Source organism: Sturnus vulgaris, chromosome 5 (assembly GCF_052056855.1).
Source record: "Sturnus vulgaris isolate bStuVul1 chromosome 5, bStuVul1.hap1, whole genome shotgun sequence".
Lineage (NCBI taxonomy): Eukaryota > Metazoa > Chordata > Aves > Passeriformes > Sturnidae > Sturnus > Sturnus vulgaris.
Genome location: NC_142247.1, coordinates 32733158 through 32759805, shown reverse-complemented (window position 1 = coordinate 32759805; position 26648 = coordinate 32733158). Strand labels below are relative to the sequence as shown.

The window sequence follows — 26648 nt, the reverse complement described above, 5'->3', positions numbered from 1 at the left end:
GCTCTCTGTGTTATGTTCTTAACTCTGCCCAGGCATTGCTGCCTGACATCTGAAGGCACGGAGGAGAGTTTTAATTACCAGTTTAACCACCAACTTAAGCCCCTTATTTGCAGAATCAGGAACCTAATCAAGGGATGTGTCTCAAAGAATTTCCTTGCCTTTATAATGTAACACCTACCTCCTTTACCTCAGGAACTTCATGGAGTTCTTACCCTCCATTGAGCACCTGCCCTCTGCACACACTGAAGGTGCCTGTAGAGTGTTCTTGCTGCAGAAATGCCCTGGGTATTCAATCCACTGATGCCAAAGGAGCTGTAGGATCATACTCAATAGCTGCCAAGCTCTTCCTGCTGCTTTCCATCCTAACTCACTGTAGTTCAGTCTGGTGACATAAAGCAGGTAAATTGTGGCCCTACAAACTGCAGATGGGGAAAAGGCAGGTCTGTAACTCTCCTTGCTATCTGTTGAGGGTAATTGGCTGCTTCTAAAGCTACTTCAGCTGTTTCTAGTCTGGTAAAGGTGTTCAGCAAGGCTCTGTAAGAACCAAGAATACTGCTTCCTGTCTCTGCCAAGCAGTACTGAATGATGTGTGGACAACAAATGAACAATTGCTTTTGTGAAGCTTAAGAAGGTAAGTACTAGAACCACCTCTGTTCAACTGCTCTCCATTGAAAAGTTCCAAGTTTTTCAAAGCTTCAATTTCAAATAAATGTTCTGCGTTAAGATCTTTGAGGGTTATTTCTCTTACCTCTGCCCCTAGTAATAAAATTGGCACTGTAGCTCTCAAAATTGCTTTTTGTTTTTAGAGGAAATTGCATTACTGGAAGCAACACATCTTTCCCTGGACTTACCATGATCCTAGCACCTGTCTCTGGAGCTTTTTGGTCACATACTGATCTGAGGCAAGCGTTTTCAGGTTTTAAGAACCCTGGGAGCTCTCTAGGAGAGGTACAGCTAAGCTCAGGCCATTTAGGGCCAGAAGCAGAGCCTCTTTCCCAAGAGAACCACCCATTACTTGTCAGAGAACAGAGCACAGCTCAATCTTCTTTTGCAGCACAGCCAGAGGAGTGACACAGCAAATCTAGAGTTCTTTAGCTGCCCCAGTTCATGGAGGTGTTCCTACTCCTACCATGTCCCAGGAAAGTTTGGGAGAGGCAGATGATTAAAAAGCAGTATTATTTCTCTTAGCATCATTATCAGAAATAGAAAATCTTTTTCAGCATATGTAAATATTAAAAAAAAAAGAACATTAGTGAAGAGCCACATTTTTAATTATTTCAAAAGAAAACAACCAAATGTAATAATTTTCATTCCATAAATAGTAATAGCAGCAAACCCTCCCATCATTCTAGGTGGTAAAAGGTTTACAGCACAAAGAGTAACATATACTGTAAACACTGCCTGATCATCTGTAACCCCCTTCCTTACTGAGTCCATACAGTCTTTATCTCTTCACCTGCCTCCATGGGCTGTGAACTTGAGGGAGAAAAGGGGATAACTGTTCTCCAAAAATCAATGCTTGATTTTCTGTAGTGGGGTAATTATTTTGTATGCAAGTACTGATTTCACTGGCCTTTGTTGTTTTTTTAAACAAAAGGTTTTGTTTTAAGAAGGAAACCTGAGCATTGAGAAGTCTTTGCTTTGTGCCAAACCACATCCTTCAGTTAAAGTTTTAAAATACATCAACGGCCACCACCATTTTTTCCTTGTTTCTCTTCATGTCACAGCTTGGGCAGTTAAGGACAGTTAGCTTACAGGTCACTGCAATCCCTCAGCTACATTTCTGGTTCGTGGCTCTTTGCTCGAAGGGCTGTGTGAGGTGTGTCACGTGTCCTGGCACTGGATGGATTAATCTGAGTGATTTGGAGAAGTATGCACAGCGTGTGGGAAAGAAATCTTGCCTCACATTTCCTTCTTAGCAACTCTTCACTTGTACGTGCATGATCCAGTCTTGTTCAGTGTTCTGGCTACAGCTTATAGTAAGTGGTGGTAGTGTGGAGACTAAAACAGAAGGAAAACTCCTCACCTGACATACACTGGTGACTGGGGAAACAAGGAAGAGGGTTTTTCCTTCCCTAATTATAATATCCAAGAAAGTTTTCCTCTCTTCTTCATTTGTGTCCAGAGAGAACATCACTTGTTGAATAGACTCCATTGTTAATCCTACAGTCTTCAGTCCTCATAGAGTCTATTAATTCCTCCTCTGAATCCTCCTCTTCTTCCTCCTCTGGGGCTGATAGACTGGATGTGGGGCCTTTACATATTTTTAAATGTCGAGTGAGGTGATATTTGGTTAGATAAGCCTTGGAGCATTTTTCACAGACATAGTCCCTCTTTCCTTCATGTGAATTGAGATGCTTCTTCAGGTGATTTGTCCTCAGAAACAGCTTGTCACACTTGGGACACTTGATCTGCCGTTCTCTGCAAGACACAAAAAAGTGAGTTTGCTCCTGCCACAAGACAGCTGGTATTAAAATGCTGATTAAGGTCCATGTTCTAGCAAGGACAGATACTGCCCTTGATAAAAAAGTCAATTTCCCTCCCAACCTGCTTAAAGGGGGGTGGGGAGGAGGCAGGGAAGAACAAGTCAGGAAACAAAGCTGCTGCATGTTAACAACCCTCAGTCTGTAAATGCTAAGCAGAGGCGCTTACCAGACTGCAACAGATTCTGTAATGACACTGCAAAATACCTCCCAGCAGGAGTGCTCCTGGCTCAGGCTGTAGGAATGAGCAGCAAAGCAAGTCTGTGTTTCTGTCTGCCTTTCTCTCATGCTGGCTGCACTACACTGGCTCCTAGGCAGCATGACAGAAGCAGCAATGGATTCCAAGTGAGAACAAAAACCAGATGCTGAAAATGAAATAAGCAAAGGGACTAGCTTTGGGCAAGCAGCTTTTAAGGAGGACCTTGGATTGGGAGTAAATGTACAGGATGGAGAGATTCTCAGAGCAAAAGACCTGGCCTGGCAGAGGGCTGTGGGTAGGAATCTGCCTATAGGAGGAGCAGGAGAGTAAGTGCTTGAGTGAGACCTACGGGGAGGAAAGGGCTGGGAATGGCTGCACCACACCCCTACAGCAAACAGGCAGAGTTCACCAATAAGGTACTCAGTGACAGCAGCACTGAGAAGTTTGTCTTTTGTGGTCACGTTGGGACGTGGAAACAGTTCACAGCAAAGAATGAAATGTAAATCAAACAACACCCTTTCTCTTCAAAATCATGAACACTCTGGACTGCCATTTCACAACACAAGGAGCACGCTTGCAATTTAGTGTGTCACTGAAATATTGCAACCACTACAACTCCACAACTGCAGCCAGTAAAACAAGGACTTAGTCTAGAGTGACTTGTCATTTCAGAGGATGAACCCACCTATGCTCCCTAGGCCAAGCTATTTGCAAACTGGAGATTCTGTCTCGGGCTGTTCATCTTCATTATTTCTTGCACTGACCAGTCCCACAGCTCCTGTGAGGTCACTTACTGTGTGTGAGTGAGGACGTGCTGCTTGAGGTCCTGCCTCCGCATGAAGAGCTTCTCACAGTAATCGCACTTGAGGTTCTTCTCCCCGGTGTGGATGACCATGTGCGACTCCAGGTGAGCCTTCTGCGTGAATGATTTGTCACAGAGGGTGCAGCGGTAATTCTTCTGACCTAGGAGTACACAGGGACACCCACAGATTAGCACTCCAAGAAATAACAGTAAGTAACTGCATGTTTGCAGTAAGCAAACAAGCCTGACCATTGAAAAATTAAATTTTACCATAAAGAAAGGCAGATTCTTTGTGAACAGGACTTGTTTTCTCCTGCAGTTCCTTCAGACTCAGCATAAAGGCCTACTTAGTTCCAATCTATATTTAGCTATGCAAAAAAACCAGGCAGCTGACCTCATCATTCCCAAAGCCTTTCAAGCAAAAAAACTGATGTCATGATACCGTTTCAAACCAGTGATGCCCTAGTGTGATGCACCTTTCTGCACTTTGTCCTTCTAAACACAGCTGCTTGTTGTTTCTCTGGTGTCCATGGTCAGCCAGCCTTTCTTGTGAGGCAGGGTTTGTGCTCCTTGTCCACACCAGCTGTGCCTCCCTGCTCTGGACATCAAAACACCTCCAGCAGCTCTGTACATTTTTCCACCAAGAGATTCAGGCAAACACTTAAAAAGACTAGTCTATCCAAGATGAGTTCTTCAGTAAAAACAATGGTAGCTTCCTTTGCAACAGTAACCATAGTAAAAATCTAGTTACTGTACATTAGTACATCTCTATCCTCACGGATTTCCCACAGGAATTGTATCTGGAGCCCAACCCCATTTGATGCTCTGCATTGCCTTTGTCTGCAAAAAGAGGTTCTCTTATCTAAAAGACACACAGGTACAAACCTCACTGGCCTTTTGATAACTTCTATGTTTTATCCCATTTTTCAACTTACCAGTACTTCTGTTATTCTTTGCCAGAAATAGTTCAAAACCCCAGCATACTACTGAGTTCAAACTCAATTTGAATACTATTTGAATCTCACTCCACTGAGACTTCTGTGGTTGTGTATACCACACTAGTATTTGATCAGTCCATTAAAACTCCTGACTACTGAGCCTACAGCTTCCTATGCTTGACTTGAGAGCACTCAACTCTCAGTTTTATTCCTTTTCCAGCTTTGTAATTTGAATTTTGTGATTTCCCAATAAGGAATACTGAAAAAAAAGAGAGGCAAGAATACCCACACTATCTACTGCTGGCCTGTAACTTGACCTTCATCCTCTCCCCTGTCTTCTGTATAAAGCCCTCAGCACTCACCTGTGTGGATCTTGAGGTGTGTCCGTAAGTTGCTCGGATCGCTGAAAGCTTTGCTACAGAAATCGCACTTGTGCGGCTTCATGCCCATGTGCCCCATGAAGTGCACGTGCAGCTTGGAAGGGGAGATGAAAGCCTGGGGACACATGGAGCACTTCCACTTCCTTTCCTTGCCGTGGCCTGGCCCGTGGTTGCTGCTGTGGCCCTGACTGGGGAGGTGGTTGTGAATATGGCTGCTCAAATGGGCCTTGAAGTCCGCATAGGAAGCACATTCCTTCCCGCAGTGGCAGATGTGCACATCTGGATGCTCAGGGACACCTTTGGGCACAAAAGCATCACTTGTGATGAGGCGCACACAGTAAGGCCTAACAGAGCTTGAACAAGGACCACATTAACATTTAGTCTGTGGTAGCAAAGCCAGGTGCAGAGATTTTCATCCTTGTTCTCTTCAGCTCCAGTGTTGCTTTCCAGCTGTTTCAGGTAGGTAATTTGAAATGTTTTGGGGGGCCAGACTTTGGAACAGTTTTGAGCACAGCTCCACCAAATCAAAATTATCACACTCCAAGCTGGGGGAGGATTGGAACGTCTTCAGCTCCAAAACGCCCTTAGCCTTAGATGAACAGAACTAAAACGATTTTTCTTCAAAACTGTCATCTTTTACTCCTGATCAGTGGAATTAAGTAGGGAAATGTTTCTTTTAAATGATGGCACTCTGTAGTCATGAAACATAAAAGGAAACTATGACATGCACCAATGGGAACTGAGAAGGAGCATAATGCACTCCCAAGTCACAGAGCCCAGAGAAGGCAATTCCCAAAAGGGAATTCAAGCTAGGCAGTCCCTGCAAAGCCAACAAAAATGAGCTCTCACTTACCAAGCTGTCGTGCATAGTCCCGACTGTAATAGAAGAGAAGCTCGTGCTCAGGAGGGATGTCCTGGGATGTGCAGAAGTAAATTTTTCCATCATGAGGATAAGCAACCAGGTTCTGCTCTTCCCGGTTCCTACAGCAACAACAGTTAGGAATAAAAACTCTTCAGAAGTAATGACTTTTAGAGAGAGAGAGGGAGAAAAGAGAAAAAAAGAAAAAGAAAAAAGAAGAAAAAAGGAAAAAAGAAAAAGAAGGAAAAGAAAAGGGAAATGGAAAAAATAGAAGAGAAAAACAGAAAAGAAAAAGGGGAAAAGGAAAGATTCCTATAAAAAGGTAATAAGAACCTCAGTGCTTGTCAGAATATTATAAAAACTTTCATGTCTGTCACTTTTGTCCTTCTTTATTAAAGGAAAGTAAAACTAGACCTTGAGAGCCAATTTCCTCCACCAAATGATGCATTTCTCACACCACTTCTGAGAAAATTATTAATAGACATTTGAGTGGGCTGAGAGAAGTGAGTTTATGATCTCCTAAGAAACTACAAAAATCTGTATTTTCATACACCCAGATTTTCATATACACAGGTACATTTACATCGATATATCCCTTAAGAAACAGAGTGAATGACAGAAAAAGTATCAGTAATGTCTTAAAGCAAAATTATCTTTAAAAAGTCCTCTTGAGGACCATTTCCAAGATGTGGTCATTCATCTTTTGAAGCAGTATCTTGCATATGTTTGTTCCCAGTATCTGAAACCAGCAAAAGCTCTGCCCCACTGCAGTGGGAGATTAATGATTACGCTTCTTGACTCCTGCATATGAGAACAATGAAATGGACTGCAGCAGAAACCTACTTTGTGTAACAAAGAAATAAGAAAAGTTTAGCATTTTCAGTGGGCCATGGATGTAGCAATACTTAGGCCAGCCTGTTTCATCACAGACTCCAGAAAGACTGAAAAGGACAGGTCTCACAAGCTGCAGGGGCTTGGAACTTGGGCAAAAGAACTTAGGGACACTTGGTTAATAAAGTATTAAAATCAAAAGGACAATCAAGGTCAACTTCTGTTGAATGAAGGTCAACCTTCCTTCTCCAGTCCAGCTCCCTGTGAGCCCACAGCTCAGACTCAAAGCTACTTAGCACAGTACAGGTGGCTCTCACCTGGCTTTGCGTACGAACATCATCCAGTTACATTCATTTTCATCAGTTGTGATGATGCAGAACTCCAGGACGCCATTGTGATAGATCTACCAGGAAAAACAAATGCAACCTTAGGAAAAAACACAGCAATAAATGCAGTGAAAGCTAACCTCTTTCTTTAAGAGAGTATGTGTTCACCTAGAACAAGCCAGGAAGTCTCCATTGCCACTGCCAACATCACAGCCCTGTTTTCATTCCTTCCTTTCCTCTTCACACAGGCACCTTGACCTTTGCTACCCAGGAGGCCAGAAAATCGTTTTTCAGCATCTTTCTCACCTTTTCCTCCCAGCAGAAATGCCTTTGGCTGCTTTTCTTACAAACCAAGTCTTGTGAGTAACAAAATCCGGGCAAACACTACATGTTTTATTTATATAGGTCAGTTTTCCTGTCTGGAGATGAAATTACGAGAAAAAGAAAGCTTTAAATTGGCTTTCCTAAAACAAATCATTCATCACCTGGGGGAACTTTCAATGAAGAGACACAAACCAAGCAAACAACTGCTGCCTAGTAATTAATATACAATCTCTGCTGCAACTCCACACAAATACTGAAACCACATATAGCCCTTTAAAAGAGAAGGCATGAAAGAAACTTTTTGTACTTCTGGACTGACTGACTACCAGCACACTGCAAAATATGCAGCTCTGCTGTGCTGATACTAAGAATTAAACAATTAAACTGCATTACTTTTGACTTTTGGCAAGGATGATAATGTTCAAGTTGCTGCCATGTGGTAGCTTTCACCAGATAAAGGCATGCTGGCAGGCTCTGTGAGCTGTGACACCACTGACCTTCCAGATGTGACTGGCTGCTTTGTCTGTCCAGTCGGCCACCTCTAGAGAATGGCTCTGCTGCCCGATCAAAGGTCCAAAACAAGTCCTCACAGGAATGGTTTCTCGTGTCCACACACCTATCATTAGAAGACCAAAATATGAATAAATCAATTATTTAAACAACTAACCATGCATAATAAAGAAGTGGGAGGCTTATGAGATAATGCTCCAGAGGTAATATCTATGCATAAGACCATCAAAGCTTCTACTTCACATATGGAACACACCTATGGCAGAGACAAGAACCACCACCACCACATGACACTAATGGGAGCCGCTTTGGTGTCATTGCAAATATTTATTTGGTCAAAAGCAAGTAATTTACTTTTCAGTAAGCTATAAAACTAACATCCTAGCCATTTGTACCAATTAAAGTTCTCATGGCACTTTCTGCAGAAGCAGAAAATACTAGTTCTGGTAACTACATTTTGCCTACCTAATCCCCAGGAATTTCCAGAATTGTTGCTGGGCACTGTTAAGCAGCTTCTGCATTTCTCCCCAGAGGCAGCTGTATTTCTGTCATGGGCAGAGGGATTCCTGCGTGTATATTATTTATTATTAAACATTTATATATATATATATATAGGTCTACATGAGTACACTGAATAACTCTTAGGAATCAACTGGAAACTAGTGCAGCTTGTAGAGAACAGATGTCGTCTACTCTCAACAAGCAGCATCACTAAGCAAGCCAGTAATCACATTCTTCTCTAGCCTTCAGATCCTTAGGGTACTGCACTGTACTCTTCGATTTCCAGGTGGCAGTGACGTGAAATACAGTAACAAGGTCCACATCCAGTGACAAGGTCACAGTCTACATGCCAAATGTAAATGAAGGGGGGAAGAAAACAGAGGCACTTGTGATCAATACTCCAATGAGAGCACAAAGAAGGTAGCAAACCAAGCAGATGAACAAGCAGACAGAATTATCCTCTATTTCTTCTAATTGTCACCTTCCCCCAAACTGCAAGTGCTGCATTGTTTTCTTATCAAAGCTGGGCTGTTTAGCATGATAAAAAAAACACCATACCTTGCTTGACCTTAAGAAGTGCCACACTCTGTGGCAGCAGCCCTACGGTACAGCTGAAGTCTAAGCAGTAACCAGGCCAGAAGGAGCTCTTGGATAATATAAGTCAGGGTGATTACAGAAGAGGGAAACATCTCTCTCTTGCGGTGCTTCTTTCCCACATTAATCTCCCTACGGTTTTGGATTTCAGGCAGCGAGTGTATTTTAAAGTGCTGCAGGGACGTGCACAGTAACGTGATCCTTACCTGCTTCAGCTCCCATGATGGACTGCCGGAGGAGCAGCTGCTTCGGGAGGGACAGCCTGGCTCGGCTCTCGATTGGGCTATCGGGGACAAAGGTGACGGGCCCGTGGTCCGGGCAGTCTGACGGATACGCCTTGTCACACAGCGTGCACCCTGCAGAGACAGGAGGGAACAGCACGCATTAGAAACATACAACAGCTCCTAACTGCAATCAGCTCCCTTCCTATGTGCTTCAGCTCACCTCCTGCCAAAGGCTGCTTCTGTCACATTCAACTTGTCCACTTACCAGCTTTTACTCAGAAGAATGTGGACCATGTTGTTACAGTAAGGTGGGCACTGACATACATGGCAGTTTTTATCCAATTCAGATCAAATGCAAGGACCTCCACCTACCTTCCTGATGGTAAACTGATGACCTAGACTCCAGACTATCCCTACAGGAGAATCTAGCAATGGGACAGAGCCCACTCTTCATCAAAGCTACTGCAAAAATGGATGATAGCCTCCCAAGTGCTGGTGGTAATGCTGGTGGATCGAAAAGCCAATTTCACTCTGATCACAAGTGAAATGAATTCTATTGGCAGAAAAATCTAAGACAAACAAAACTAAACACCTTCTAACTGGTTACATTTTTGGAATTAACCAGGAACACCTCTTGCATGTAAAACCTCAAGTACACCCACACACATGGACCAATAAGGTCATCCTTCTAAAATTTTTCAAACATGAACCACAAATCCCCTTACCTCCATTTAAATTCAGACTGTGTAAATGACAGCAGCAAAAACCTGACCTCACTGCTTCTTTTGAAGGTCTCACTGCAGTAAAGTCATGCAGTGTGAGTATGCCACTGAATGCAACAAAAACAAAAGCCCAAGAAGAATCAGTAGCATTGCCTTCCCAATCTGTCATTCAGCAGAAAAACTGTTATAAAAGAAACTAGTGAAAGTCTTCAGTCTAATAAATCTGAGCAAAAGTACAGCAAAAAATGCTCTCTAAAAGCATTACAATTTCATCTAGAAAAACGATGTCATTTTAATTCTCTGCGGATGGAGCAACCCACACCTACTCAGCATCCATTCTCCTGATAAATAATTATTCTTCTGAAGAAGAAAGATGTTCAGGTAATTATTCAGGATCTCCACAAAGACATTCTTTGGCCTCTTGATGACCCAGCTCCAGTATAGAAGACCTATCACAGAAGTAGCCTTCAGCAGGCCTGAACAGCAGCTCCATCCTTACATGCTTATTTTCCAGATACTTCCTTGATATACCAGGGTACCAGAATTTGACCTCATATAAAATACAGTTTATGCAACTACACATTAACAGATAGGAAAGTACTCCAAAAATTATTAGGTAGAGCCTATGTAAGCATTATTTCATGTGCACAGGTGACATGTAAGAGTAAAGCAACAACAACAGCCAGACCTGAGAAATGAGAACCACTGTGTGGAACAGCTGCTTTTAAGCATTGCCTGGCACACACCCACTATGGGTCTGTGGACCAGCTCCAAGGAGAGACAGAGGAAGAAAAGTTCTAGGCATGGGGCATTTCCACTTGGAGAAGTTCAACCATTCATACATTCTTAAGACACTGGAAAACAAAAAATCTCACATTCTACAGCAAGTGAAATATACTTTCCATTACTGTCCTTGCCAAATCATTAAAAAAAGAAAATCGGTGACTACTTCTCTGATTTGGATACCCAGAACCGTAACAAAGATGACCAAAAAAAACCCGCTTCTTAAAAGTTTTGCAAACATGCATGACTGTAGCAAAGGCACACCACACTTTTTATTTCCTTCTTAGGAACAGTAAAAAATTTTCTGAAAAAGGCCCTGACTCCTGCTATCTCAGTGAGAAAAAAATCACTAAGGGGCTCTAAAACAACTCCTTGTCCTTAGCTGTCACCTGTCTGGACACAAATTCCTGTTTATTCAGGTGAAGTTTAAAAACATCAACAAAAAGTTAAAATTTAAACCTCCCCAAGTCAAGAATTTGTTTTGCAAATCACATGCAAGCACAAGGCATGCAGCAGCCATTTTAATGTCCTACCAAAGGGGAGCATCGTCTGGAAACAGCTTAGGACTGTGTTAAGTATAACAACAAAAAGCTATCACATCAAATCTCACTTTTAAGAGAGTAAGAGAAGTGATTTCACTACAATCATGTTGGACATCCGGAGTATTTGCATCATTATTTGTTCAACATGCAACAGATGCTTGTAGGAACCTCTGAATGCATCGACTGTAAAACCCTCTAAGAGTTGCAAATTCATCACAGTTTTATGCCCACCTGGTTTGAAGTTGTGTTTTATCCAACAGAATGAAATCTTAATAAATTAATCCAAATGTCTGATAGACTAGACACTTTCCACTAAACTGCACCTCTCCCCTTGCTAACCAAGGCACTGTATCTTTCTATTTCTTAAAATATGTTTCACAGGCAAAGCAAGCCATTAGGTTCTGGCAGCTGTAGGGCCAGACTGGATGAAGAGCAGCACTCAGCAATGCTTCCACAGATAATAAAAATGAATATAAAACCTGGCTTTATGTTTCAGTGGCAGGAAGCCAGACATCCTGCAGGTCAAAGTTCAAATATCTCTCCCAGCAAATGAGAACATCTCAGTTCTCAAACACCACTCCTTGAATGATAACAGGACTGGTGATACAATACCTAGCGCTCCTCTCTTCCCAAGAGATCCACTAACCTCTGGACTAAAGTCCATTGATGAGACTAATTAGAAATATTATAAAGTTCCTTCCCTCTCTGCTCTTTTCTCCTGTTTAGAACAACACTTTCATGATGATTGTTCATTGTTTAATATAAATTTTGCAAAATCACATAATGTGATACTTAACAATTACACCCATTTGATGAAAAGTATGGCTTGTGGTGGTGTTTGTTGTGTATTTTTAATGGAGCAAGAAAAGTCACTTGTGATGTGACTATAAAAACAGAAGTCTCATTGGAAAGGGTATCAAGCATATCCATCAAATCAAGAGCTTCATCAAGATTCCTCACAGCAACACGGGAAATGGATACAAAGAGAATTATGCTAGAACATCCTACTATGTCTTCTACTACTTCCAACTACTGTTGTTTCAGAACAGCTAATCTGGCACTGCAGGTGTTTCAACCTTTGGACTTGTTAAGTAGCTGGTTTTTTTACCATAAATGTGTAAGACTAGGAACCAGAGTCCTGCCACATCAGACAACAGCTACATGACAAACCGTACCCCAAAAAAGCAGGAAATGTCCACTCACATATGGTAAACAAGGTTGCCATGTTCTCCTTGTTGGAATTGGAGTCTTCCATTTGCAGAGATGACGGTACAAAGGCAAGATTGTCTGCAGACACATCGACGTGGCTTGGCCCCATGGCTACTTCCTGGCTTATGGAAGACACTGCCACGGGCTCCAGGCTGAGGCCCACTTCATGCAAGGCTACTGAGTCCAGGGAAGCGAGGTTGTGTGAGGTAGGGAGCGCCACACTCACGGAGTTGGTGCTCATGGCCACAGTATGAATGGGGTCATTTAGTGTGCTGTCCGATATCCCTGTCACCCGCCCGGCAATGTGGTCGGGCTCCATGACAACAGGGAGTTCCAAAGTGCTACCGTGAATGGGAATGACACCGCCGTGTCCCACAGCGTCCGATGTCAAGTTACTCCCCACTGTGTCTACGGCTAAAGGTTCATGGCTCCGGGAGCCATTCGGGATCTGCGTGTGATCCCCGGCTACATCATCCATTGTAAGCTCCTCTGCCATCCCATCTGTAGAGATGGGGCTGGTTACCCTCGAAACGCTCTCCATGGTGATTGTAGTATCCAGTGCTACCTCGTGGCTGTCACTAGGATGCAGATTTTGAGGACCATGTGTGTTCACTGTACGGGAGTCCATGGAGACAATCCCTGGTTCCAGCCCCACGGTCCCACTGGGCTGGTAGGGATCCAGGGCTGAGGGATTGTTGGAGACTGACAATGCTGGATTGCTGTCAACATTTATAGTGTTGGGATGGATGTACTGAGGTGGTGGTCTGTCAGCCAAGTAAGATAAAATACCTGATAGGAAGAGAGGGAGACAAAGAAGGGAGTGAGATTACATCAGTTTTCAAATCTTGAAAAAAATCAGTTGAAGCATAGAACACTGAGACCCAGATCCCTGAAGACATGTTCACTACATTATTTCCAACTAAAATCCACTAATTCTAAAACATGGTTTAAAAACATATGGCAGCCTAACACTCTTGTCAAAGTACCACTTGACAGCTAATTCAGTTTCCACCCAATAGAGAAAGTCTCTAGTTACTTCTCAAATTCTGAACAGCTAAGTTAATGGCAGAATTTCACCTAGGCTGCTCAGTACAAAGATCAAATGAGAAAGAGGTTCTTCACTTTTTAGGCTTAATGTTTCCTTCCCAAGAAACAGCTCACAAAGGATGAAGGACTGCTAGTGGAATCTATAATTTGGTAATTCCTGGTTCATCTTTGCTAGAAGCAGAAACAATTCTCCAGGACACATATTTTTTGCTTAGGTATTCAAGTTTTAACAATGACTACTTCCTTCCTCTAAGACTAAGTGGCATAACTGTCCATCTCAGAGGCCATCAATTGCAATTCTGAAGAACAAAGACAAATTCTCTCATAGATTTAATGAGTCATCTGCTCTCTTTCCTTACATGAAAGAATGCTGTTTCTCCTAAAACAAAAGTTTGGTTGAATTTAAATCAGAAACCCTACCATCTTTTCTGGTAGTTCTGGGAAGCTTCTCAATATCAAACAACCTTGAAACTTAAGAAACACTAAATTGTGTTTACATACTAAAAACAAACAAAAAATAAGTCTTTGGAAGAAATGCAACAGCACATTCAAGTAAACATTATTTCCAGCAGAGACAGAGGCAGATTTTGCAGATTCCGCAAGAACTGATTCAGCATGTTTCTTTTCAGCCTTCAACCCTATGAGCCACTTGTTCCATGAGAGTTTTCCATTCAAATACATTTGTTATTAGAAGGATGCAGGCACAGATACTTTATTCAGCACAACAAGCCAAGAAATAAAGTTTAATTTAATCAGCTGCATCAAATATTTCTGCACGCAATGCTGCCTGGTGGCTTGAACACAGAGGATCCTTGATGGCAACAAGAAAACTGACAGAAGAGCCTTATAAAACATCACAGGAAGATTATTCCAGCTCAGAAGTATGGCAGAAACTTTTGGTCCTAGTGCACAGCCTCCTTGTCTACTCCTTGATCACTAAATAGGCAGGCATGCAATGCAGTAGGAAAGGTTACTCCTAAGCAGCTGGAAAGTTCAGCCATCAGTCAGCAGGCAGCTGCACAAGACCTGGGCTGCTACAGTTTATTCCTAACCCAGGCTGAACCAACAACACTCAGTGTTGTTTAACTATCCCCTTCCCTTAACTTCCACCCTGTCAATCTTAGCTACCAAACAAAACCAGGTCTGCATTTAAAGTTCCAATTTCTGTGTTTTCATTTACTAACATGTAAAATTCTACATTTATACTCCAAAGCACATGTGAGAAATTACTCAAGATAGAAGTGTGTTAGGCTTTGGAAATCAACCTTGAAGAAAAATGAAGAAGAAATGTGCCATGGGTTAAATAGGTGGGAAAGTGCCCAACACCACAGCTGATATCTTGCCCTCTTTGAGCTTTGAACTACTGTGACCCCCATTATGCACATATTAAATATTGCTTCAGACTACAGGAGAATTAAAATAGAAGCAACTTCCAAGCTACAAGCCATTGGAAACAGAAACCAGGCATGCTTTGTTTTCTGTTAATCCTAAAATCAAATCAGGAGGTGCAATCAAAGGTAAGGTTTAAATATAAAATGCCCTGCAATTCTTTTCATACACAAATATAGTAACAGATACCTGAAAAAAAGGGTGTGTAAATAACACAACAGTATCCAGACAAACTCAGGGAAACAACAGCTCTGCTAAACTGTCAGTCATGCCTGCTTCAGGACAGAAACAGACGGCTCTTAAAACAGTTTCTCTTTCTGTTCCCATGCATCAGCACCAGAGCACTTACCAGGTAGAATGTGTCTGAAATAGCTGCTCTCCAGGTGAGGGTATGGTGGTGGAGGTAGGGTGTAGTTTCTCTCTGGTATACCACACATCACTCCTCGATCCCCAAGACCCATTGGGAGCATCAGAGACAGAGCAGAGGGCAAGGAACTCAAGGAGGGACCCAGGTTTGGAATTGCAACAGGCAAGCCTGCAAGAGAAAATGCCCATTTGAATTCAACGGAACTCCTTGAGTTTATGAATACATGAGCTAACAAAGAGATTACTAATTCCCCAGGAGCTCTTGCCCTAAGGAAATACAGCATGGCACTGTCCAAGTAAGGTGCCAGGCATCAAAGAAAAGATCAGTTATCACAGCACTGAGAGGCATGCCTGAATATGGCTAGATCTTTTTTGGTACATTTTGTAGGGCTTGCTTCTATTTGACAATTGTAATGGACTTCTGTCTGTGCAGTCCCATGGAAATAAGAGCTATGGAAATCATTTTGCTCTACAAGTGATTTTTCACCTGAGAAAAAATTAGACATAGATGAACACAGATTTCCAGCTACAGCTCTAATTTCAAAGGATTCTGATACTACTCACCCACAGTGCAAAGCACCCCATTAAAACAAAACGAGGTTCCCACTAAAACATAAGCCTAACAAGCACTCATGCCTTTTGCTTTGCCCACATAAGCAATGATTTATGGTTTCCCCTTCCCCAACTCTGCATCATTTCACTACCTACGGTATGACTTGCTATCCGAGCAGGCACTGCCGCCCAGTTATGACCATTGCTGTGACAGCAGAACACAGAGCAGGAGCTGCAATGCCCCGTGTGGAACCCTCCCCCATTACCTGGTGCTGGTATGGCGTTGTGAGTGGGTGATGCTGCCAAGCCCAAGTGACTTCCTGAGACTGGCAGGGCATTGCTCACAGAGGAGGAGGTCAGCTGGTCCATCCCTACAGGACTCAAATTCATTTCATTCATTCTGAGACAGGGAACAGAGAGGGGAGCAGGAAAAAGAAACAGATGCAAAAGCATTCCTGATTACTGACTGTACTGTGGTAAGGAAAGGTTGAGCAAACAAGCTCAAAATCTGATATTGGCATATAAAAACTCTGCCTTAAAAAGCTACGCATAAAACACATCAGCAATTCACACAATCATCACATCATGATCAATACATATTGATCATATTAGATAGCAATAATCAGGATTAAAAACCACATCGTAAAGACAAATCAGACCACAGCTTCTTCCTTGCCATCCAGAAAACAGTCTTACTCCTAGTAGTAAAAGCCATTGCGATTAAACTATTGTGAACACAGATCCATTTACAAGCTGAATGTCAGAAATACTCAGACAACAGCACCTGATTTGTATTTCATTACTTCTGGACACCACATCCACATTCAAAATCCAAACTCTGGGGGAAAGATCACTTCAAACAAGCTCTAATTTCCCATTAGTTCGAACCAGGCCAATAGTGACAAGAGTTACCACTGCAAAACAGCCATAGCACGGTCTAACAGAGTGCCTCAGTCTGGTTCTACATGCTCCATCACATTAACAACCGGCACCGTGGCTGCCATGTTATTTCAGTGATCAACCATACTGCTCTCAGGAACCACCCAACACCCCAAACCCTCAGCCTTGGTAGAAACCATGTCAACTTGGAGCACATATCCTCTGGGGTCTCAAGCTGCACATGCAGCCCAAACCAGTCCACGGAGATGGGGACACCATGGAGACATGGTCCACTCACACTTGTCACAACTCTGCAAGTTGTGCTGTGCCCACCCCGGCCCTCCTACCCACACACCAGGTCGAACCAGCGGCTCTCAGGGCCAGCCAGACCAGCTGCCCCCCCAGCAGCCACACAAGCATCCTCCAGGCTGACCCAGGCCTCCCACATGGCCTTTGCCAGCAGCAGGCCCAAGCGCTGCAGTACTGATGGAGAGCTTGGGCTGCCACTCCGGTAAAGAAAGGTACCCACTCATCCAAGAAAAATGACGAATCCACCAAACTCACGCAAGTTAACAACACAAGATCTCCGCCTGGAAGGGGCCCGTGAGGAACATCGAGTCCACTCGCAGCTCCTCGCAGACCACCTGCCACCCGGAGGGCTGAGCCAAACACGGAGCCGCCGACTTCCCCTCGGCTCTGCCCACCTTTGGCAGCACGCACTTTCCAGCACTCGCCTGCCGCCAGGGATGGCTCTGCAGGGACGGGGACGAGGGCTCCGGCTGCCCGGCGGGGCAGGGCATTTCCCCCCGGCCCAGGCGGCTGCTGAGATGGCGATGCCCGAGGGAGGGAACCACCACCCTCGCACCGGGGCCGCGCCTCGGGGCCTGCGGGAAGCGCCGGACGCTCGAGGGACCCTTCCCCTTCTCGTCCCCTCGGCCGGGTGCTCCCCGCGGTCCCGCCCGCCTCGCCCGGTGCCCCGCGGCGCTCACCTGGGGTGCATGGGGCCGGCCGGCGGAACGCCCGCAGCCGCATCAGGGCCCTGCGCCCCGGCCCGCCGCCTGCCCCCGGCTCCGGCTCCGGCTCCGGCCCCAGCCCCGGCCCCAGCCACGGCCCGGCCGCAACCCCCGCCGCCGCCGCCTCATGGGCGGGACCCGGGCGGCGCGGGCCCGGCGAGGGCGGGGAAGGCGGAGGGAGGCGGGGATGGCGGAGGGAGGGGGCCGGGGCCGCTTCCGCCGCCGAGTGCCGGAGCCAGGAAACGGCGGCACCGCCCCGGGGCTCGGCTGCTCTCCGCCCGGCCCTGGCCCGAAACGCTGCCCGGGGCTTCCCGCATCGCCTCCTGCAGAAGGGTGCGGTGCTTACCCTGGTTTTCCACTCAGTATTCCCACACAATATTCCCAGCTGTCTCACTGCCTGCTCATTATACTCTAGTATCTGCTGTCATTAGAGGGTTGCGTTTTGTGTCCTCTGGTACCATCAGCACGTACGTGAGCAGCTGAGTTCTGGACATCGTCGTTCAGTTGTGGTTGATCATATGTACAATTCTGGCTAAGGTGACATTGCAAAGGAATCTCTGGATGTGCGCAAGTGGTTCTGTAGTTCGCTTTCGCCTGCGACGCGTGGCCAGGACAGTCATCGTGTGCGCTGCTCCAGTGAATCGCCGCGTTCCCGCAGTGCCGGGGCGCGCTGCTGTTCCCTGAACGCTCTAACGGGGCGCGGTAATTTGCTTGTGCCCGACACTCAAGAGATGCCTCATTACATGAGCCGTCCCTCGGTAGGAGGTCTGCACAGGAGGAAATTCAAAGTGTTTTTCTGTCTGCTCTCTTTTGATCTAAAGAACCTATATGTAGGATCTGTAAGGATCATTCCATGATCTAAAGAGCCTAAATGCAGAGGTCGTTTGAGTTCAGTACAAACCTATCTATTCTACTCTCGCTGTAGCTGAAGGAGGGAAATAGTTTACTGCAGAGAGTGCTTCATCCCATCCTGAGGCAGGTGTCCGAGATGTGTGAGAAGAATTCCCTTTGGAGCTGCCGTTCTGTGTCTATGCCTGAAACTGGGACCTGCATAATGGGTTTAGTCTAAATATCTAACATCTAAAGGAGTACATTTAGGCAAAGTAGGTCCAGGTCTCTGTCATTTGTGACCCAAGGAATGACTTTATTTAGTTAACCACTAAATATCCCACAACCTCTCTTCCACCAAGCCAAATAATCCTTACCTTAACTATGGCTGACTGACTATCCGAATTGGCCCACAAACATCATTTCAGCAAGTCAAAACAGAGCTCACCAAGTCCTCAGGTTTTTATGGACTGCTAATCCTATGATGGGGGCTTTAGATGTGCTTCATTTCTGCATGTGTAATCCCACATATTGACATGCTGGTGTTAATACTTAATATCTTTCTTAGACCTTACGGTGAATGACTACAAGCCCAAAAGTCTCTCTCTTCACTTTGCATTCCCTAATAGGAGATGACAGGAGACCTTTCATTTTCAGATCTCATTCTTAAAACTTCACGGTCACACTCTGTTAATCTCAGTTCTGTCCTGAAATGCTAGGTTATCCCATGCCCTCAGCTTGTCTTAATTCCAATTATGATACTGTAATTTACAGCAGAAGTGCCCTGGCACTGAAATCTTTGTGCTATTTCAACTATCTGAGCTGAAAGTAATGCTTCGAGCCTATGAGCCAGATTGGATGTAGTCAGATAACAGGTACATAGATAAGAGTATTTTTTCCTGCTGTCAAGCATGAGTCCTCTGAGATTCCAGCTTTTTCTGTAGTCACTCTACTCCCTTGAACTAGTGATATCTTAACTACCAGTTTAAAGCAGAAATATCAAAGGAAGCCAGTGATAATATGAGGTGTCACTGAAGGAGAAATTAATCTCCGTCTACAGAGATGTATGCGTATGCCCAAGGTATTGTGATAAAACACATTTGGGAACTGTTTCTTCTGCAAGGAAAGATACTTTTCTATATACCAAACACTTTTATTATATGTGAAGTGTTTTGATAAGACAACTGCACTATGTCTCCTGAAAGCCTGGTTTATTGACATTTATAGCAGTACTTACTGCATGAGGAACAAATTGCTGAGCTATTTCTCAAGTCGTCTTCAGATCCTGGAGACATACAGAAAGATAAGGGAGACCCTGAAACCACACGGGAAAGAGATGCAGTAAAAATGCTTCAGTCCTTCCTTGCAGTGTGAGCCAAAGTCCCTTCTGGACCGTGCCCATGTCTCAGTACAATTAGTTCTCTTCTGCTATTGCAAACCTGCCCTTGGGTTCTTTCTCACACCAAGCAGAATAACACTGGAATGAAGAATATGCAAAAGGCCACTTTACCATCAAAAATCCAAATTTCTCATCACCTTTTATTGGCTTGTCAGCACTTTGCAGGTCAGTATTTTGATGAATATGAAGCCTAAGTAGTCTATGTGCAGCTTTCACTTTTAGGTGTAGGGTTGAAAAGAGATGACCCACACTTAAGGATAAAATAGGACAAGACAGACACAAACCTACTCAATCCTGTATTCCTGCACCTCAGTCTCAAGCAAAGTTAGTACTATGATTCTGTGAGAACAGTTAACAGTTAACAGTTAAGAGAATCTGTTAATTGCATATTTTTTTACCTGCTAATAAATTGCAGCAGCCTAGACAACCTCCTATATGTATAATAAATACTAGAATTTGGCATAATTACAGTACAGTAATATATAAGAAATGCACAATATTATGAGAGTTTCAATATAAGAAATTGTTGTGAGAGTTTCATCTTAAATTCCCAGTGTATTTTCTTCTTCCTTCTTAGTAACATGTTCACAGATAAAACAGCTAGGACATCTTCTGTTGGGAAGTTAGTGAACTTGCATGTGTTCAGCTGACTCGTGTTTCTACTACAATATTTCCACCAATGACTTTCTTTTCATACACAGAAGGACAGGGTCAAGTAGGAACTGTTTCTTTGAATAATTCAAAGTAATTCAAATAACTGTGTAATGTTGGTAGTGTTATTCATGGTTATGGTTCCTATGGGAGTGGAAATATTGAGGGTTGAGGGTTCTTTTGTACAAAAATTACATACTTATATATATACTGTGGTGGGATATATGCAATTAAAACCACAACTAAGTTGTATCTGGAAGGAAGATGCCTAAATGTTTTCTTTTTAGATATGCAAGAGCATTTTCTATTAATTTTGGCTGGGTAATTAAGTGCTTATAGTGAAGTATAAGAAAAGGAAGAGAATCTGTTTGAATACCATAGATGGTGGAGTGTGTAAGGAATCTACTAGCACTCCACTTAGATTTTGTATTTACAAACAAAACAAAACAACAATGGAGCCAAAACCCAAAAACCTAAGCAAAAGCTAAACATGCAATATGTGTATAAAGACCACAGGCTCTGGCCTTGTAGAGCAGTCAACATCTGATCTGTACTGCCTGAAAAGCAAACCAGGCCTTCTGCTTTGTATCAGCATAGCAGATACTGCATTCTGGAGTCAAAGCTTCACCCAGACAAAGGTGTGAAGAGGACTGAATCGGAGAAACAATGTAAGAAAGGATCAAAGGCTTGTCTTAAAAGGGGAACATTATCCATGTAGTCTTAACCTACTGTTAAAATTAAAAAGAATGTGTATTAGCCTTTCCCTTTGGTGGTCCAGTGCTGCTACTTTCACTGTGTCTGCAAGTGCAGACATGTTGAGACTTTGTGCAGAAGTCACTACAGGAATGATAAATTGCTTTAATCCTGCTCATGCTCTCAACAAGGACCTGCAGTGGGATGTAAGATGTGTTGGCCTTGCTCTGGCTCTCTGCCCAGGGGCAAATCCCTTTCCGAGCAAGTGACATTAGATTGTCAACAAGATACCACTTGCCTGTGGCATATTTTCTCCTTTCTCTTGCACACAAACAAATTCAGACTTCAGAGTCCGTTTGATATAAGATCAGCTTCAATAATTCAGGTCAACAATTAATATTTATCTGCTATCATTCTTCACGTATTTCTCTAAAGGATTAGCAACGTGGATTTTTCTGTCAGAAGATGTCCTTAGCACAGGTGTAATTCTGACACTCTGGGAGGTGCTGGTGGCCTGCATTTACAGTAAATATAGAAAAGAGGTCTGGTAGCAGGGCACAGTGTATTTGCATTGACAGAACTGAAATGTAACCCTGCCTTTTGAACATGGCCAGGCTGCTGGCAAGGTCATGGAGAGCTGTGAAATGATCTGGCAGCTGAGCCCCCCAAGAGGCATGCTTCTATTTCCTTACAGGAATTCTGCCAGAGAGCAGTGTTTTAAATCTAATAGTAACACTGATCAAATGGTCTTTGCCTGCTTCAGGTATTTGCTTAGAGGTCAACATCCTCTTTGTTTTAAGAAAACTTTAAAAAATCCTGGCCTAGCCTAGTGCTATAGTGAAGGAGCTGTTTTCCTTTCAGCGTTCATTTCTGAAAACATTTCTGGACAACGGAGTTTAGAGTGCAAGTAATAGTGACAAGTTTATCCTGATCAACTGTTTCCAAAGATTTTTTAAAAGGCAGAAAGAATCTCACTTATTTGATCTGAAATGAGCTGTACATACCATGGGGCATTCCCCAGTAATTTTTGCTCAGGCTTTTGAGACATTTTGGTGCTGATTCTGCCCCTGACATAAACCAGAGTGCAGGACTGTTCTCAGTCATGTCTGTCTGGAATGGTCTGCCTGTATGTTCATCGTACTTTGAAGCTTGCCACTGTTTTTTTGAAGCTGTAGAAATGGCCAGCAGAGACACAAAGGTTGACTCAAAAATGCATGCTACTCGCTACTCACATCATTGCTGCTAGTTTTTAACTCAGCAGAGGCATAGATGTGTTTCAGAGTGCAGAGTGTTGTTTCAGTTACTGACATTTCTGAGGCAGTTTCACATGAAACACTGAACAGGGTGGAAACTTTCACTTTGAGCAAAAGAACAATTTTAATAGAGGCTACATACCTGTACCTTTTCATGTCTGTCCCTTCCCACAGCTCTCCCAGACCAAACATTCAATTCCCCAAACTGATGATGGCCAAAAATGGAGATTCAGTTAACTGTGAAAATGTGTTTTCAATAAAAAGCTTTAACTATGGAGCTCTTGAACAATATGGGAAAAGTCAAAGACTGTCAAGTTGCTGCAGAGGAAGATCCTAACACAGCAGGGTATCTCAGAGGAAAGGCACAAACATTAGGACTTTATACTACCAAAAGTTTTGTCTTTTTTGTTTGCTTTGGCAAGCTGCAGGCGAACTGGAGGGTGCAGCACAGACCTGGCAAGGTCAAGAGGAACTTTCAGCTCTCCCGTTAAAGCAGTGTGTGTTGTCCATCAGGTCAGCCAATATCCGTGTAAACATTGGTAATAGCTACACGTGGGGCTATCAGGGCATCACCTTAGTGTTTGTTTATCTGAGGCAAGTTCTCATAGGGATCACCAGAACATTCCTACAATGAGCAGAAACACACAAAACATTGAAAACTGTTTGAAAATGCCAAAACACTCATGTTCAATTTGTGAAACTCACACTTCTTGATAAAACCTCTCTAAGGGCGAAGAAGGCAGTTTTCCTCTTTTGCTTGCACGTAGTACATTCTTGATCTGACAAGACTTGCAACCACAAGAGAGCACTCTTTCCTTTGAAGATGTCTCATCTTCCCCAGAAAGCTACAGATATGCCATATAAGTTTTGCAAACTGCTTGTGAGCTGGTTCAGTTAGACCAGAGCAGCCGAAACAACAAAGCTTGCAGTTGTCTTTTGGATTTCGTTGTGAAAAGCCTTTGGGTAGTTTTTAGATGACAGAAGATCCTTGGTTCCTGAAAGTGAGGAGTTCTGCCAAAACTTTGAAGATCCCTGTAAACTTTGCAAATTACCCATCTTTTGGAGACAATTATATCAAACGATATCATGGATGACAATACATGAGAAGTGTTTAGAGCCTGGAAGATTATTTATGTTTGGCATTAACTCTTATGGTCATAATTTCAAGTGGAGAGAAAAGGAATACACAGGAACCCTCTTATTATCTTTTGAAATATGAAGATCACAGGAAAAGAAGGGTTTAAATCGTGGAGTGATGGTCCTCAAAACCTGTCTGTACATTAACTGGCGTCCTACACCTATAAAAGCAGCAAGGCTTTCCAGGCACAGTGTGGACCTCATGAGTTGTTAGCCTTGCTTTGAGATCTGAGTTTTTATACACCACTGGAGGAAACTGCAGCCTGTGGGGCAGGGTACTTATACAAATGTTGGATTAATACACTGGAAGCCAAATTCAGGAACTAACGCCCCACTGGTGAGGGAAAAAAAGAAGCATGGGCAGCACTAAAGACGACGATAAACTATTGAAGAGGATTGCATTTCCAGGAGCCATGTCCCTGGCTAGCAGCCACATGCACCCCCACGGGGTACCCCTGAGAGAGCCCTTCGGGGTTCCCTTCCACCTGGACCCATCTTACTGGGAGCAAGCCTATAGTGGGCACACAGGTCGCATCTCCTACATCCCATTTCCCGGCTACATGGGCATCTATGACTATTCCTTGGAGCCTGCCTTCATTCGGAAGAGGAACGAGAGGGAGAGGCAGCGGGTGCGCTGCGTGAACGAGGGCTACACGCGCCTGCGGGAGCACCTGCCCAAGGAATTCGCCGACAAGCGCCTCAGCAAAGTGGAGACCCTGAGAGCTGCCATAAGCTACATCAAACACCTGCAGAGCTTGCTGGACTGCCCTCCCTTAGGCTCTGGCGGTAAGGAAGCGCTGTCAGCCACGGAGCGGCCCGGAGCTGCCAGCCCGGCTCCCCCGCGGGAGTGCGACAGCGATGGAGAGTCCAGGACTTCTGCGGCGTCATCGCCCTACAGCGAATTTGAGGAGACGGGCAGCTAGGTCTGCTCTCTGGACACGGAAAGCTTCAAGTTCGGCTGAAAAACTGTTTCAAACCCTGGGGAATTTTCTGCAGATGAAAATTAATATCGGGGAAAGGAAAAACATGTAGGGAAGGCAAAAAAAAAAAAAAAAAAAAGAAAAAGGTATTTTCAATCTGTCAAAGGACTTTAAATGTTTGCTGTATGAAACTTAAACGTGATTTGTAAACAAACAGATGTCTCTCACATTGCTTCAGCTGTGTTACTAAACTTCCTTTGGACTGTTAAACTGGAGCAACATTTGCATGCTACTTTTCATTCGACATTTATTCTGTTCTATTTTCTTTTGCTTTTCATTTGAGACAGTAAAACCAGATAAATCCATTTCAGGAAATTCCCCTCCCCTTTCTCCTCCTTTGTCCAGTGAGTTTTACTGTCTGTTTTTCCTGACTGCTAACCTGAGATGCACTGCCCTGGAAACACTTGGACTGGGGAAGGTAAGATTTAGATAAAATATCTTTCCCTAAATATTTCAGAAAACTCACAGAAATACTTCTATTTATGAAACAACGAATTTTCAAATAAAAACAAGGCTATATTTGGAAATTAATTTCTTTTAAAGCATCTTCTGAAGTAAAAGAAACAGCTCAAACTCTGGACACTGTCTATTTGGTGATTATTCTAAGGATAATTTTCAGGAAAATACAGCTGGACACTCATTCCAGTCCGTGCTAGGAAGAGGGAAACAGAGTTCTGTAAAACTGCACCTTCAAAAGCAAAGCTTCACTCAAGAACCTGAAAAAATGAAAGCCTTTTTCCTACTTTTCTGAAATCTGAGTTCATGGACAAGATAGTCTTGATTGTGTCTTTGGCAGGTCAGAAATGATATGCTTAGAAATATAACCTGTAATGGTTAGACACTGGTGTGTACAAAAAAGGGAAAAGTTGAATATATTGGTTTACATCTGCATGAAAATGTAGGTATTGCTCCTTTTGTTTAGAATATGGTATTACTTTTTCAAAGGACACAGCTTTTAAAATTAATGCATCAAAATCTATGGAATACCTTTAATTTGGATTGCATCTACTTAAAATGATAATTTCTCTCCTATTTGTTTTAAAATCTGCCTTTCTCCAAGGCTTAAATCCCATTCTGAATATGTGGCAAACTTTTTACCCATCCACTTTCCACAAACCTTTCAAACTTTTGCTTTTTTGGCCTTGTGTTGATGAAATTGCTTTGTATCTTTTTTTCTTTCCTTCATGTCATGTTGACTGAACACCTGAAAAAATACTCATGTATACATAAAAATACTGATCAAATACCTCAAAATGTGTCCATAAATTTCCTTTAAATAAAATATGTGATTTATCCTGCCTGTGTCTTTTTCACTTTTTATCGATAACAAACAGAACAGCTCTGGTTGCAGGAGTAATAACTTTTCAGGAAAAATTAGGGAAAACAGAAAGGGAGTAAATACAAACTGCCACCTATAAAACTAAATTTTTAATCTAGATTTTAAAATTTAGATAAGGAGCAGGCTTGTGTTTTGAGCATCTTATAAAAAATATTTGGTGTAAAAATACTGCTTTCTAAAAGACTATTCTCAACATTTCTACACTTTTAGCTCCTGTGTCCATGGCAGTCACAGGTGCTGTTCTTTACCCTTTACATGGGAGCCAGCTCCATTTTCCAATGACTATTTTGTTTCTCTGAGGGCTGTTATTTTTGCAGAGGCTGCTTGCCAGACTCAAAAACTGAGGTTTAGTTACCCGGACAGTTCAGATCCAGACCCAATGCACTCATTTCTGGCTGTGCAGTGTTTGTATCTCTTACCCTAGAAAGAAGAGGACAGCAAGGTAGAGGTTCAAATGTCTGATTGGCTTCCATTGTTTCTTGGCTTTTCTTTCTCTCCTTTGTCAAGAAATTCAACCTGTCTCTTCCTTTGACTCAGTTTTGAGATTTCTGGAAATGTGGTATTGATGCTGGCAATTCTGTGAATAAAACTGAACTGTAACTCTCCCTCAAAGCAGAGATTAAATTTTTGTTATCTATGAAAAACATAACTCCCTCAAAGTACCAAAGGCCAATTCTGTGAAACATATTTCATTGGAAAACACTCTGAAAATTAAAAGCATCTTCATGATATAATGACAATAAATAGGCAAATCAAACCAAACCATTAAAAATAAAATTGCCAGTGACCATTACTTCCTGGGCAGGACATGTCATACAAGGCCATGGATTAATTTTTAGGTCAGATTGCTATCACAGAGGTCTGACCCCGACAGATAAATATCCAGGAGCCTCAA

At 43.2% G+C, this 26648-nt stretch overlaps 2 protein-coding genes across 3 annotated transcripts; one reads left to right on the top strand and one right to left on the bottom strand.

Moving 5' to 3' along the window:
- Positions 1-1253: 1253 nt before the first annotated feature.
- Positions 1254-17838, bottom strand: PRDM4 (PR/SET domain 4). 2 transcript variants are annotated; one of them, XM_088165372.1, is made up of 11 exons: positions 17820-17838; positions 15848-15981; positions 15013-15198; positions 12222-13016; positions 8954-9103; positions 7640-7758; positions 6810-6895; positions 5656-5783; positions 4785-5099; positions 3477-3645; positions 1254-2421 (listed from the first exon to the last, which is right to left on the bottom strand). In XM_088165372.1, exons 2-11 carry the CDS (start codon positions 15978-15980, stop codon positions 2112-2114), a joined length of 2391 nt encoding a protein of 796 aa, XP_088021498.1. In that variant the 5' UTR covers position 15981; positions 17820-17838; the 3' UTR covers positions 1254-2111. The 2 variants fall into 2 exon arrangements, with proteins under 2 accessions (XP_088021498.1, XP_014732510.2); XM_014877024.2 differs by lacking the exon at positions 17820-17838 and adding an exon at positions 17450-17565.
- A 5550-nt stretch (positions 17839-23388) lies between these two features.
- Positions 23389-24357, top strand: ASCL4 (achaete-scute family bHLH transcription factor 4). The gene has a single exon (XM_014876952.2). It carries the CDS (start codon positions 23791-23793, stop codon positions 24355-24357), a length of 567 nt encoding a protein of 188 aa, XP_014732438.1. The 5' UTR covers positions 23389-23790.
- The last annotated feature ends 2291 nt before the right edge of the window (positions 24358-26648 follow it).

Excerpts from the sequence above, each read along its gene's own strand:
- ASCL4 (XM_014876952.2), top strand. The coding sequence starts at position 23,791 with ATGGGCAGCACTAAAGACGACGATAAACTATTGAAGAGGATTGCATTT.
- PRDM4 (XM_014877024.2), bottom strand. Across the intron at positions 5,100-5,655 it reads GGACTATGCACGACAGCTTG|GTGTCCCTGAGCATCCAGAT; the intron begins GTAAGTGAGAGC and ends TTGTGCCCAAAG. Across the intron at positions 2,422-3,476 it reads CACGTCCTCACTCACACACA|AGAACGGCAGATCAAGTGTC; the intron begins GTAAGTGACCTC and ends TGTGTCTTGCAG.